Source organism: Stigmatopora nigra, chromosome 5, assembly GCF_051989575.1.
Source record: "Stigmatopora nigra isolate UIUO_SnigA chromosome 5, RoL_Snig_1.1, whole genome shotgun sequence".
NCBI classification, from domain to species: Eukaryota; Metazoa; Chordata; class Actinopteri; order Syngnathiformes; family Syngnathidae; genus Stigmatopora; species Stigmatopora nigra.
The window spans coordinates 3482501-3496081 of record NC_135512.1 but is presented as its reverse complement, the minus strand read 5'-3'; the positions used below and the strand labels follow the sequence as shown (position 1 = coordinate 3496081).

At 38.9% G+C, this 13581-nt stretch overlaps 1 protein-coding gene across 3 annotated transcripts in view; it reads left to right on the top strand.

Annotated features, from left to right (window-relative positions):
- The first annotated feature begins 615 nt into the window (after window positions 1–615).
- clocka (clock circadian regulator a) overlaps window positions 616–13581 on the top strand; it is a 14371-nt gene continuing 1405 nt past the window's right edge. Inside the window, exons 1-20 of one of the 3 annotated variants that reach the window (XM_077717497.1) lie at window positions 616–782; window positions 5292–5417; window positions 5481–5570; window positions 6394–6447; window positions 6522–6670; window positions 6750–6841; window positions 6907–6996; window positions 7999–8119; window positions 8200–8313; window positions 8984–9105; window positions 9580–9662; window positions 9951–10057; window positions 10126–10273; window positions 10926–10989; window positions 11058–11199; window positions 11307–11386; window positions 11667–11741; window positions 12123–12440; window positions 13000–13151; window positions 13258–13435. In XM_077717497.1, the coding sequence (XP_077573623.1) occupies window positions 5527–5570; window positions 6394–6447; window positions 6522–6670; window positions 6750–6841; window positions 6907–6996; window positions 7999–8119; window positions 8200–8313; window positions 8984–9105; window positions 9580–9662; window positions 9951–10057; window positions 10126–10273; window positions 10926–10989; window positions 11058–11199; window positions 11307–11386; window positions 11667–11741; window positions 12123–12440; window positions 13000–13151; window positions 13258–13435 (2133 nt within the window). In that variant the 5' untranslated portion in view covers window positions 616–782; window positions 5292–5417; window positions 5481–5526. The other 2 variants (XM_077717498.1, XM_077717496.1) reach the window with 2 other exon arrangements.

The following is a 13581-nucleotide window of genomic DNA, read 5'->3' as shown; positions in this document are numbered from 1 at the left end:
TTTTTATACTTTGACCTGACCTTCCCATTCCAGAATTTAAAAAAAAGGTGCTGGTGAATTAAATCACATGTAAAATGTATACAAAAATTCTTGTTTTGGGAAATTTCCCATTCAAAATTGGAAATTTTAGAGTAGAACTGTATTAGTTACAGTTGTTTCATGCAATTTTCTGACACTTCTAATGAACAGCAGATGGCGTTACAGTTAAACTTCTTATGAAGCAACAATTTGTGCACAATTTCATCCAAAATATAGTAAAATAAATGATATATGAAACCATTTTATTCACAACATGGATCAAATCTGACCCAATTTTTATTTTCTACACCCCTGCATTAAATTTAACTTCAATGTAATCATCAATTAACTTGTTTTAATCATTTCACGTTTTTTGCAAAAAAGGCAAAAGTCAAGAACTCCGCAAAAAACGGGGGATCACTGTCAAATTTACCCTCCGTTTTTATTTTATTTAAAAAGTGATAATTAAAAGTAAAATGAGCATAATTCATTTGGTACTTTTTCAAAGTAAATGATTTTTAGCCCATGTTTTGCACTTTTTTATGTGTTTTTGTGTGACAAATTGGTCACTGAAACTACCAGAACTTGACCCAGGTGATTCAATCAAAGTGTCCGTCATGGCTTCCTTCTCGCCGGGATTGAGTATGGCGTCTCCCCGGCATGTGTCCATTTCCACCCCGCCTTGCAGCGTCGTCCCGGGCGTCCTGTCATGAGCACCACCAAGTCGGTAAATGGTTGACCCACTGACAGACAGTCCTCGGAGGGTAAGCGAAATAGCACCAGACGCTTGTTTCTCCGTGTGTGCATGACAACCCACAGCTGGAACAGCGTCATCTTTCTGGGCTTGGGCTCTTGCCAAAGGCCCGCTGACCCACTTTCTTATCTAACGCTGTGGTAGCTAAGCTAACTTGCGTCTCTGGAGATTGTCGCGTCGCTCTTTTTAAACTCCTCCATATTCCACCCTCTAGAAAACTTGGATTTTTATCTTCTTAACGTCATACGTGTGCTCCCCCAGAAAAGTGTTCATCAAATGTAACGGTAAGATGTGACACCCTAGAAATGTTGTTTTAGAGGCGAAACTGTTGGAAAATATACTGGCGGTGGATAGTTAGCATAAGAGCTAGCTGCGGTTAGCCTAGCGGTGATTCGCCGGTCACAGATGCCGGCCGGCAGCATCTTCGAGACGGCTACGTGGGGTGAAGTTGTCCGGGGGCTGGAGCTCCACTGAGAGGTCACCTAAGGATACAGCTATACTATAGGGCGCCATTATATTACAATCCGCATAAATATATTCATACTTCACATATTTCCGTCGTCCAACTATGTGTTTAATAATCGAATATTTTCTCAAATGTCCTAAAATATCGAGCTGTGTTGAAATTTTGGTTGTTTTAATGAATGATGTATGCTTGGATGGTTTATCAATTTTTAATGAGTTTTGTTAGCTGGATTCAATTTTCTTATAAATGCTGCATTCTTACTCATCTTTTTGAGTTATGGAGTTGCTATTTGCATTTTTTTACATAAAAAGTCGCAGCTTTGGGCAATAATGGTTATCCACATTTTTTTTTAGATTTAGGTACTTTGTTGCTTTACTCCTGAAAATCCAAAGATGCATGTTAATTTTGGTCAATGTTTTATTATTATTTTCTCAATATGGGGTAATATTTAGCATATTGGTAAGATATCAAATGCTTAGAAAACTAAAGAGTAAAGCACCTAATGATGCTGAATGCAATATATTTGGATTTGTCACATGACTAATATATACTGCAAGTATCTCATGATGATTGTATGGAGGATTCCTATGCATGCTTGGCTATTTTTTTTTTAGTTAAATTTATGGGATTCTAACAAACTATAGATTCTCACTGTGAGCATCATTCACCTCTGGCTACTCCACCGGATGATTGGTGGAGTAATTTGCACATGGGACAACCATCAAATCGTCCAAAAGAAGACATTCAGTCTGTTTTTCTAATGCAGTTTTATAAGTAATCTCGTGTTCTGACATCAGACTGCGCCTCGTGAGATCAAAGATGAAATCCTGTCTCGGCTCTTTGTGGCTGGTAACTGATAGACATCTGGCAGGTCTCTCCTGCAAGATTTTTTTTTAATAGATTGTGGCATGTAGTTCTGAATATGAAAAGAAAATAATTGTCAACAGACTTGCCTTTGTCGCAGTTTTATCTGAACGGAATCAGCCGGATGACATTTATTTTAAAAGTTTGGTTTTTGTGATATGCTTCTTTTGCCAGATTTGCCACCCTGTCCCATGAACATTATTTTTCCATTGGAATTAATAAAAGTGCAAATTTTCCTTAGCTCCCTTCCACATGTATATGGGTTAAATGAACTGGATTAAAATCCCTGAATATTCAGTTTTTTTATAGATCTAAAACAGTTTATTTTAGCTTTTTAAAATATTTTTTAGATTTTACAAAATGATTTTTTTTAACTAAAAACAGAAAAAAATATTAAAAAATTACAATTATTGATTCTAAGGGTTAGGGTTATTTTTTGATTTTACTAAGTGATGTTTTTATACTAAAAACAGAAAAAACGGATTAAAAAAATGACAATTATTGATTTAAAAGGGGGAAAAATCAGGAAATGTAATATACATCTATACTCTTCATTTTAATTTCATCCTAAAACAGAAAGTTGGCACTCATCATTTACTTTCCCGGGCCACACAAAATGATGCAGCGGGCCAGATTTGGCCCCCGGGCCGCCACTTTGACACATGTGCACTACAGTGTATTGTATATAGATTTGACATGCACGAAACTACAAGGTGACAAAAACAAACCCAACACAATGTGACTGATACGTTCATTTATTTAAAAAATAGATAAAAGATCAACAGATTAAATGCTTAAATAAAATGTATTTTAACATTTTTGACTGAAACAGAAGCATTTGGTTGCGATGGGCTAGCCCCTTGTTGACAACTCGTGAAAATCACATTCAGGGGAGAGTCGCACTGATCTATTTTTACGCGGCACGGTTACTATGGTACACCCCCATTGAGTGCTTTTGCCAGCTTGAGGCGTGGTGGCCGCCGCGTCATTGGATATCCACTTCGCAGTGAGTCAGATCCTCAAATATTCAGCAGCCTACATTTCTATCATATTCAAAAGACCCATTCTTGCATTTTAGCAGATTTAGCATTCCTGCTATATACTACAAGGTGTCTCAAAAAATGTACTCACTTTTACAATAAAATGTACTCACTTTTATTCACTCCATGCTCATAAATAAAGGTTTTCTGGAAGTTTTCTGATTTTTCTAAAAGTGAGTACATTTTATTCTAAAAGTGAGTACATTTTATTCTAAAAGTGAGTACATTTTATTCTGAAAGTGAGTACATTTCAGTCTAAAAGTGAGTACATTTTATTCTTAAAGTGACTATATTTTATTCTGAAAGTGAGTACATTTTAGTCTGAAAGTGAGTACATTTTAGTCTAAAAGTGAGTACATTTTATTCTGAAAGTGAGTAAATTTTATTCTGAAAGTGAGTAAATTTTATTCTAGATGTGAGTACATTTTAGTCTAAAAGTGAGTACATTTTATTCTAAAAGTGCGTACATTTTATTCTAAAAGTGAGTACATTTTATTCCAAAAGTGAGTACATTTTATTCCAAAAGTGAGTACATTTTATTCCAAAAGTGAGTACATTTTATTCCAAAAGTGAGTACATTTTATTCCAAATGTGAGTACATTTTATTCCAAAAGTGAGTACATTTTATTCTCAAAGTGAGTACATATTTTTGAGAGACACCCTGTATATATTTTTAAAATTCTGTCCAATTGGGATATGGAAAGGAAACCAGAGTACCCGAAGAAAACCCATGCATGCCTGGGATGAAAATGCAAACTCCACACAACCTGGAATCGAACCCTCGATCTCAGAACCGATGCATTAACCACTCAACCACCAATGATATTTTTCCCACATTTAAAACATATTCCTCTGCTCCAAAATTCATTTTTACCCGCACATATTTATTGATAATGATGTCAGCTTGGCGACCCAGTGGTTGAGTGGTTAGCGTGTCTGCATCACAGTTCTGGGGTCGAGGGTCTGATCCCTTACTGTCTGGAGTTTGTATGTTTTCCTCTGGGTCACATGTTTTTTTTTTCTCTCTGGGTGCTTTGGTTTCCTCCCATATTCCAAAATCATGCATGCTAGGCTAATTGTATGCCCTCTGTGAGGATAAGTGGTTCAGAAAATGAATGAATGAATGATGTTAGTTTGGATGTGTTGCCAGGAAATTCCTTTTTGCTTGGTGTGACTGCCAGAGACGGAAAGGACTTTCCTGGGTAAAGTGGGTGGAATTTGTCAGGGTGATGCTGGCAGGAACCGGGCGCTGATCTATGATTAAGTTTGATGGGCGGAGGAGGAGGAGAAAAGTAGGTCATTGGGCAAGGGGGTCAGCAAAGCCGTGATGACATCACAGTTATACAATCTCTGTTTTCCTGCTTATAAAATGCTCCTGCTAATGGTAGGAAGCCTCGCCGATATAATATTTAGATATTTTTTTTTTAGAAATGGATTAAAAGAACTGGATTAAAATCGCTGAATATTCCGTTTTTTATAGATCTAAAACAATGTTTATTTTAGCTTTTTTATGTATATATTTTTAGATTTTACAAAATTATTTTTGAACTGCTAACACAGAAAAAAAAACGTCAATTTGATTTCATGTGGTCCGGACCATTTTAGATAAAATATTTAGATTTTTTTTTTATGAATGTATTAAAATAACCGGATTAAAATCCCTGATTATTCAGTTTTTTATAGATCTAAAACAATGTTTATTTTATCTTTTTTAAAATATGTTCTTAGATTTGACAAAAGGATTTTTGAACTAAAAACACAGAAAAATGGATTATAGAATGACAATTATTGATTTAAAAGGGGGAAAATATGAACATTTAATATACATCTATACTCTTCATTTGAATTTGATCCTAAAACAGAAAGTCGGCACTCATGATTGCCTTCCCCGGGCCAAACAAAATGATGCGGCGGGCCAGATTTGGCCCCAGGGCCGCCACTTTGACACTGAAGTGCACTACAGTCTATATGTCCTCACATGACACTGTTAATATTTATAATGACGCACAAGCAGCCCTTCCTCAGGGTTACTTCCGACCATCAAGACACAACCATTGTTCTACCCATTATCTCATGGATTGTTGAAGTCTAATGAGAACATGAGTCCAGTTGGGACACGTCTAACTACTGATTTTCCTTAATCCCATAGATTCCAATGTCGTTGCCATGTGCCAAACTTCCACGCCAAGTCAGCTGATCCGGGACACCGCCGCTTCCAGCGTCCGCCTCGACGCAATTTTCCTCCTCTCACGGGACCAGCTCAGCTGTCCACAAGGTTGTATTTTTTTCCATTTTCCCAGTTTTCATAAGTCATTCTTATTTTGTATTCTCTCTAAAGATTGATCTACTAATGTCTTCCTCGCGATTGAAAGACCCCATCTGACATGGTAACTCTGAAGAAGATCAAAATGACTACAAGCGTCGATCAGTAAGTCACACACAATGTACCGTATTTTCACGACTATACTGCGCATCATATTTTTAGCCGCAGTGTCAATAACGAGTGCTATTTCTGTATTTTACACACACAAAGGATGCACCGTATTTATAGAGCCAGCTAGGCATTGCAATACAAAACATACGCGCTACACCCACACGCTAAAAACACATTTTTAAAAAGGCAACAGAAACAAAACTGAGTTCGGTTGTACTTTATTTAGCCATTTTACAGTGTACTCACGTCATCATCACCCACAAATCCATCAAAGTTCTCATTTTCTGTGTCCGAATTGAACAATTGTTCAAATTAGTCATCGAAAACGCTGAGTTTTATACGTTCATCCAGGCGGCCACAATCCATTCGCAAATAGCAGCTAGCTAGTAGCTAGCATAACTATTCCAATGCTTCCTTCCATGCTTCGTAAAACTGTTGATGTGGATGTTCAGGCCACAATCCATTGGGTGTATTGACAAAAGAACTATATATCCCAGCAGTCATTGCATAGTACTTTTTCTAGGGGAAAAATACTAGAGTACTGCTTGCTGTAGTTGTGGGAGCTGTAAAGGATGGTGTACCCTATCCACTGATTTATTTTATTTTATCGTGATAACAATTTTAGTATTGGTCCATATATAAGGCGCACTGGATTATAAGGCGCCCTGTCTATTTTGGTGAAAATTTAAAACTAATGTGTGCCTTATAGTCATGGAAATACGGTGGTAATAGTTTGAGATTTTTTACTATAGTAGGGGTGGGGAATTATTTCACTAAGGCCCATATTGGTTTGTGTTTTTTTTTCTTCATTTTCAAGGGATGACGGTAGCATCTTTGGATTGGACGACGATGACAAGGACAAAGCAAAACGGTGAGAAAATGGTTATTTTTGACAAAAAAAAATAATGTGAGCGGTCATTTAGATGAAAGAAAATGCCTCTGCAGAGTATCTCGCAACAAGTCGGAAAAGAAGCGACGAGATCACTTCAACATCCTCATTAAAGAACTCGGTACCATGTTGCCAGGTAACACCCGCAAAATGGACAAATCCACCATTTTGCAGAAGAGCATCGACTTCCTGCAAAAACAACAAGGTAACCAAAAGAGAATTCTCGTTTGAACCACTTCACAAATCGGATTGACGCCTAATGAATTCTTCTTTCTCACGTTCAGAAATCTCCGCCCAGTCCGAGTCAACGGAGATCAAGCAAGACTGGAAACCGACGTTTCTTAGCAACGAAGAGTTCACGCAACTCATGCTGGAGGTGAGGAGTCAATCCATGGCAAAAATGTCTAATTAACAGAACCTGGCGGTCTGCTTTGTACTCAGGCATTGGACGGCTTCTTCCTCGCCATCACCACCAACGGGAACATCATCTACGCCTCGGAGAGTGTCACTTCGCTGCTGGAGCACCTCCCTGTGAGTTTTACGCTGTATTTTCTTGCATATTAGCCGCATCTGCATATAAGTCGCATCCTTACAGCCTTAAAATTGCCCTAAAATTGTTGAATTTGGCAATTTCTCTCGTATAAGCCGCCCCCTGATTTCCAATTTTCATATTCATGGTTTTAATAGAGAGTACAAATGTGTTACTTTGAAGGGAAAATCTTACAAAACAAAGGTGGACTTACATTTTTATCATTTTCTCGGCCCTTGAACTCCTAAAAAAATTTTTTTGGATTAAAATGTTTGCAATTTTCGGTGTACTTGTTGGTAGAGCATTCCTTAAATTTTTGGACCAGCATCAAGAAGCAAATTCCCCCCAAAATGTTGGGTGCCTAGAAAAGATGAGCAAATCTATTGGCTGCCAATCAAAGCGACTCATTTCATTCCCTTTAATAAACCCCCTAATTTACTGTTAACATATATTTATATATACATGAAGCACCAGAGGAATACAGACATACATGGAATATTAAAAAACGAGTGGTTAGCGCACTGGTGTCAAAGTGGCGGCCCGGGGCCAAATCTGACCCGCCGCATCATTTTTTGTGGCCCGGGAAAGTCAATCATGAGTGCCGACTTTATGTTTTCGGATCAAATTAAAATAAGAAGTATAGATGTATATTATATTTCCTGATTTTCCCCTTTTTAAATCAATAATTGTCATTTTTAATCCATTTTTTCAGTTTTTAGTTCAAAAATTATTTTGTAAAATCTAAAAATATATTTAAAAAAGCTAAAATAAAAATTGTTTTAGATCTATAAAAATAAATATCACTCCCTTTCATTTACCCCCTAATCTACATATATGTACATGAAGTACAAGAGGACTACAAACATACATAGTATATTAAAAAATGATTGATTAGCGCATTGGCCTAGGGTTATAGTACTAAAATCGTTGAATGTTATATGCGAGAATCTACGCTACATTCTATGTAAAAGAATGAGTATTAAAACATAAACAATGTGTTCTAGTGTGATCTCGTGGATCAGAACCTGTTAAACTTCCTACCGAGGGAGGAACACTCGGATGTTTACAACCTGCTGTCCTCGCACATCCCCGAAGAGAAGACGTCGGTGCCTGAATATCTAAAGAGTAATTTCTTTCTTTTCATTGAATGGAAGTTAAATCTACACCAGCATTCGATCACGTCTTTTGTTTTTCTGTCATCATAGCCAAGAATCAGCTGGAATTCTGCTGCCACATGCTACGAGGGGCCATGGACCCCAAGGAGCCGGCCGTGTACGAACACGTCAAGTTTATCGGGAACTTCAAGTCTGTCAACAACAGTAAGCGGCTAACGTACAGTACAGTGGTATCTTGAGATACGAGCTTAATACGTTCCGGGACTGAGCTCATATGTCGATTTACTCAAATGAACGTTTCCCATAGAAATGAACTCAAAACAAATTACCGTATTTTCACGACTATTAGGTGCACTTAAAAGTCTTAAATTTTCTCCAAAATAGACAGTGCGCATTATATGTGGAAAAAACATAAAACATAAAACGATAAACCACCACTGTCGGATATATAAAAAAAACACAAACGCCTGATTTAAAACAATACTGTTAAATATGCAGATGCCATCTTAGTTTACAAAATATTCCATCATATAGCTCCTCCCCCACTGCAAGATTTTATACAAAAAAATCCAAAACATCAACAATGGCTGGCTCTAGAGGTGACTGTAAAGTAGTGAGTGCTTCCTCATACCTGGAAGTCAATAGCAATTACCGTATTTTCACCACTATAAGGCGCACTTAAAAGTCTTAAATTTTCTCCAAAATAGACAGTGTGCCTTATAATACAGTGCGCCTTATATATGGAAAAAATGTCATTCATTGAGGGTGCGACTTATAATGCGATGTGCCTTATAGTTGTGAAAATTCAGTACTAATAATAATGAAAACTACCTTGGAGTCCTAACTGGAACTTGTACTTGATTACCTGGAACAGTACCTGACTGTCCTCAGAACGGATTCACCAAGGACGCCATTCAGCAAACGCTCGACTTGGCCTTTGAAGAGCAGTTATGTCTCATCGCTACCGTCAAGCTCGTCAAACCCAAATTCATCAAGGTACACTCTCATGAGAAAAAGTCATTTGCTCAACTTTGGTCCATGTGATTGATTTATTCTTGGTAAATTAACACTTCAAGGATTGGGCGCCCATTGCCATCAGTGGTTGTCAGCAATATTCCCTCTAATTTATTTGTTTGTTTGGGCAGAAAGACAACCTCCCTGAGCACACTTTAGTAATAATAAAATGTAATAATTAATATCTATGATTGGGTGGCCTGGCGGATGAGTAGTTTGCAGATTTAGACAGTTCTCACCCGATTTCACCGCTTGTTTTTCTATTTGCACAGTAAAGTAAATAGGAATGTATTAAGAAATATTAAAATTTAATTAAAAAAAAAAGATAGAAGGGCTGTAAAACATGTAAAACATAAGATTGGACTGAGCTACTGCCACGAAAACGAGAGTAATGCGCAATTACTTAGAGAGAACATTGGTCATCAGTGATTTAAACCAAATCATCTATCTCCACAGGAAATGTGCACTGTCGAGGAGCCTAGTGAAGAGTTCACCTCCAGACACAGTTTAGAGTGGAAGTTTCTTTTCTTGGACCATAGGTACACTTAGCCACTTTATTAGGAACATCTGTATCAACAGTCCTACCTTGACAGTACGGAAAATAATGTTATTACCGTATTTTCACAACTATAAGGCGCACTGCAATATAAGGCGCACCCTTAATGAATGACATTTTTCCCATATATAAGGCGCACTGGATTATAAGCCGCCCTGTCTATTTTGGAGAAAATTTAAGACTTTTAAGTCTGCTTCATAGTCGTGAAAATACGGTACTTATGAATTCAACTCTACAAAAAAAATTCACTCTTTCATATGGGGGTGTCTAGAGCACCACCTATTATAGGTTACCTACCGTTTGAGGTACTCGGTACATCCGGTTATGACTACTACCACGTGGACGATCTGGATACGCTCGCGAAATGTCATGAACACCGTGAGTACACCTCCTCTGTTGTGTTTTATATCGTCCACCATGTCTGATTTTTCCTCGTGTGTTTGCAGTTATGCAGTACGGCAAAGGAAAATCCTGCTTCTATAGATTTCTCACCAAAGGCCAGCAATGGATTTGGTTGCAGACTCATTACTACATCACCTACCACCAATGGAACTCTCGGCCAGAGTTTATTGTCTGCACTCACACGGTTGTCAGGTACGGGAAATACCGTATTTCCACGACTATAAGGCGCACCGCATTATAAGGCGCACCCTCAATGAATGACATTTTTTCCATATATAAGGCGCACTGGATTATAAGGCGCACTGTATTATAAGGCGCACTGTATATTATAAGGCGCACTGTATTATAAGGCGCAGTGTCCATTTTGGAGAAAATTTAAGACTTTTAAGTGCGCCTTATAGTCGTGAAAATACGGTAATTGCTATTGACTTCCAGGTATGAAGCACTCACTACTTTACAGTCACCTCTAGAGCCAGCCATTGTTGATGTTTTGGATTTTTGTTGTATAAAATCTTGCAGTGGGGGAGGAGCTATATGATGGAAGATGTTGTAAACTAAGATGGCATCTGCATATTTAACAGTATTGTTCCAGTTCAGGCGTTTGTGTTTTTTTTAATATCTGACAGAGGTGGTTTTTGGTTTTCTGTTTTTTCCATATATAAGGCGCACTGGATTATAAGGCGCACTGTCTATTTTGGAGAAAATGTACGACTTTTAAGTGCGCCTTATAGTCGTGAAAACACGGTACTATCAAACTATCAAAAAAATATAATTTTATTGTTTATTATGTCATATGAATTGGTGGAGGGATGCCTCTTGACCTTTGACTCTTATCATCAATCAGCTACTGTGACGTGAGGTCGGAACAGCGAAGAGAGTTTGGCCTGGAAGAATCGTCGCCCGACAAGGTGAGCGCCGCGTTGAACCGGGAATCCCCTTTCCGATGGCTGACATGTTCTCCCACGCCATTCGGCAGTCGCGTGACTCTGGCTTGGAGTCCCAACCCAACGCTTCCAGCCCCAAGGAGGCGCTAGAGTTCTTGGGTGACAGCGGGACAGTGTCGCCATCATCACAGGGCTCACGCAAGTCCTCGTACACGCCGCCGTCAGAAGCATCCTGTAAGTAAGATTCCAATGAATGTGGAGTGACATGTTGCATCAAGTGGATTCAATGGATTCGATTGGATAACTTTATTCATCCTGTATTTGGTTTGTTGTGTCTTCAGCGTCCCAAACCAAACTCCAAGATCGGAACACGCCTGTTCAAAAAGCAGTATCGCAAAGAAGGTCATCAATTGGGAGTCAGGTTTGGTTGGATCGTCATTCCTTCAATTTCCAAACCGCTCGTCCTTACAAGGGTCGTAGGGGGTGCCAGAGCCCATCCCAGCTAACTACGGGCAAACCTTGAATTAGTAGCCATCCAATCGCAGGTCACAATGAGATCAAGTACAACCATTTAGGCTCACACTTCTATCTAGGAGAAATTTAGAGTGCTCAACTAGACTTCCCTGCATGTTTTTTTGGGATGTGACTTAACAGAATTTCTAACGTTAATCAATATTATTGTCTTTCCTGATTTTGTCCAGCAGTCAGTCAGCTCCCAAACTACAGTAACGAAGGTATCGATGGTCTCACAACAGCAACCTCAAGAAGTTCCCCAAGTAAGATTTAACTTTTATCGATTAAAATCAGATAAGAAAATGAAGTTGATAAGAGTCAAACTGCAATGTTTGCAGAGTAAATGTAAATTCTGTATTGTAATGAAAACAAAAGTCATTATATAGCCTTAATTAAATAGGTCTGCATGGTTGCCCCACTTTTGTGCTTGAGATCTTCAAATATATCCAAATAGACGACATCATGATGGTAGTAGGGTGATGGATTGGGGCTGCTTTGATACCTCAGGCCCTGGACGAATTCTGCTTTTTGCAATAAATCTAAAAGAAATTAAGATTTTCCAAAAATCTAGTCCACTGATTGATAAAATGGCAAATTTTCGTATTTCTTCTGAGCCCTTATTTACTTCTGCAAACTCCCGGCAGGCATCGTCACTGCAGCTCTGCAACCAATTGGACACCATGCAACACATGAAAAAACAGCTGGAACAGCGCACACACGCCATCGAGAACAACATTCAACGCCAGCTTGACGAGCTGTGGAAGATCCAACAGGAGCTGCAGAGGGTGCAAGAGCAAAGCATGCAGATGCTGGTGCAGAAGGGTGCCATGAATATGACCACGCTGCAAGTGGCTCCACAGTTGGCCCAGGGAACCCATGCACTAAATATGCAAGGCTCGGTGGTCTCTGCCACTTTACAACAACAACACATGGTCCAGCCACAGAATACAGAATTGGCACAGGTATGTAGTAACTATTTTTTGACAGAATGTGGGTAATTCCAGAATTTGGGGTCTCAGATTCGGGTTGTTTCGCAGCTGAATTAATATCAACTCGATTTAATGTGGGTCGGATCATTTTTTTATATAATATTTCGATTTTTTTTAATAAATTGATTAAAAAAACTGGATTTAAAAGCTCTAATTAATCATTTTTTATAGATGTAAAATAATGTTTATTTGAGCTTTTTTTTCTTAGTAAAGGAAAATCTCTTTTAATCATTATGTTCTGTATTATAGTGAAAAACAAATTATTTTCATATGTTTTTAGGTTTTACCAAATGATTTTAGAACTAAAAACAGAAGAAAATGATTAAAAAATGACAATTATTGATTTAAAAGGGGAAATCAGGGAATATAATATACATGTATACTCTTCATTTTAATTTGATCCTAAAACAAAAAGTCGGCATTCATGATTTACTTTCTCGGGCCACACAAAATGATGCAGTGGGCCAGATTTGGCCCCCTGGCCGCCACTTTGACACATATACTCTATATACTCATTCTTTTCCCTCTGCAGGCTCCACTGGCGGCATCCCTGTACAACATGATGATCCCGCAGCAAAACGGCGCTAACTTGCTCCAAATTTCCGGCGGCCTGCCATCCAATAATACCGTCGCCAACACACCCACGCTAGCCACCTTCGCGCAGGACCACGCCACCCAAATTCGGTCAGGTTTACAGTCTTTTGAATACGTGTAACCTACTACGGAACGTTGGTGATAAGCAAAACAGAACCGTAGTTGACAGTATTTCAAACAATTTCCGCGGTTGCAGGTTTCCAACCAGCCGCCAGCTGCTCACTAAGCTAGTAACGGGCCAGATGGCATGCGGTGCTGTTATGGTGCCGTCCACCATGTTCATGGGCCAAGTGGTGACGGCGTTTGCCCCGCAGCCGGCCCCCGCGCAGACCATTAGCATCGGACAGCAGCCCACACAGCAACCGGAGCAGCAGGTACACATTTAGCCTAGCCTAGCAAAATTCAGTCCATAAGTTCATTGGTTCACTAAGTCAGTGTTTCCCAACCACTGTGCCGCGGCACACTAGTGTGCCGTGAGCGATGGTCAGGTGTGCCGTGGGAAATTGCAAGAAGTCATACA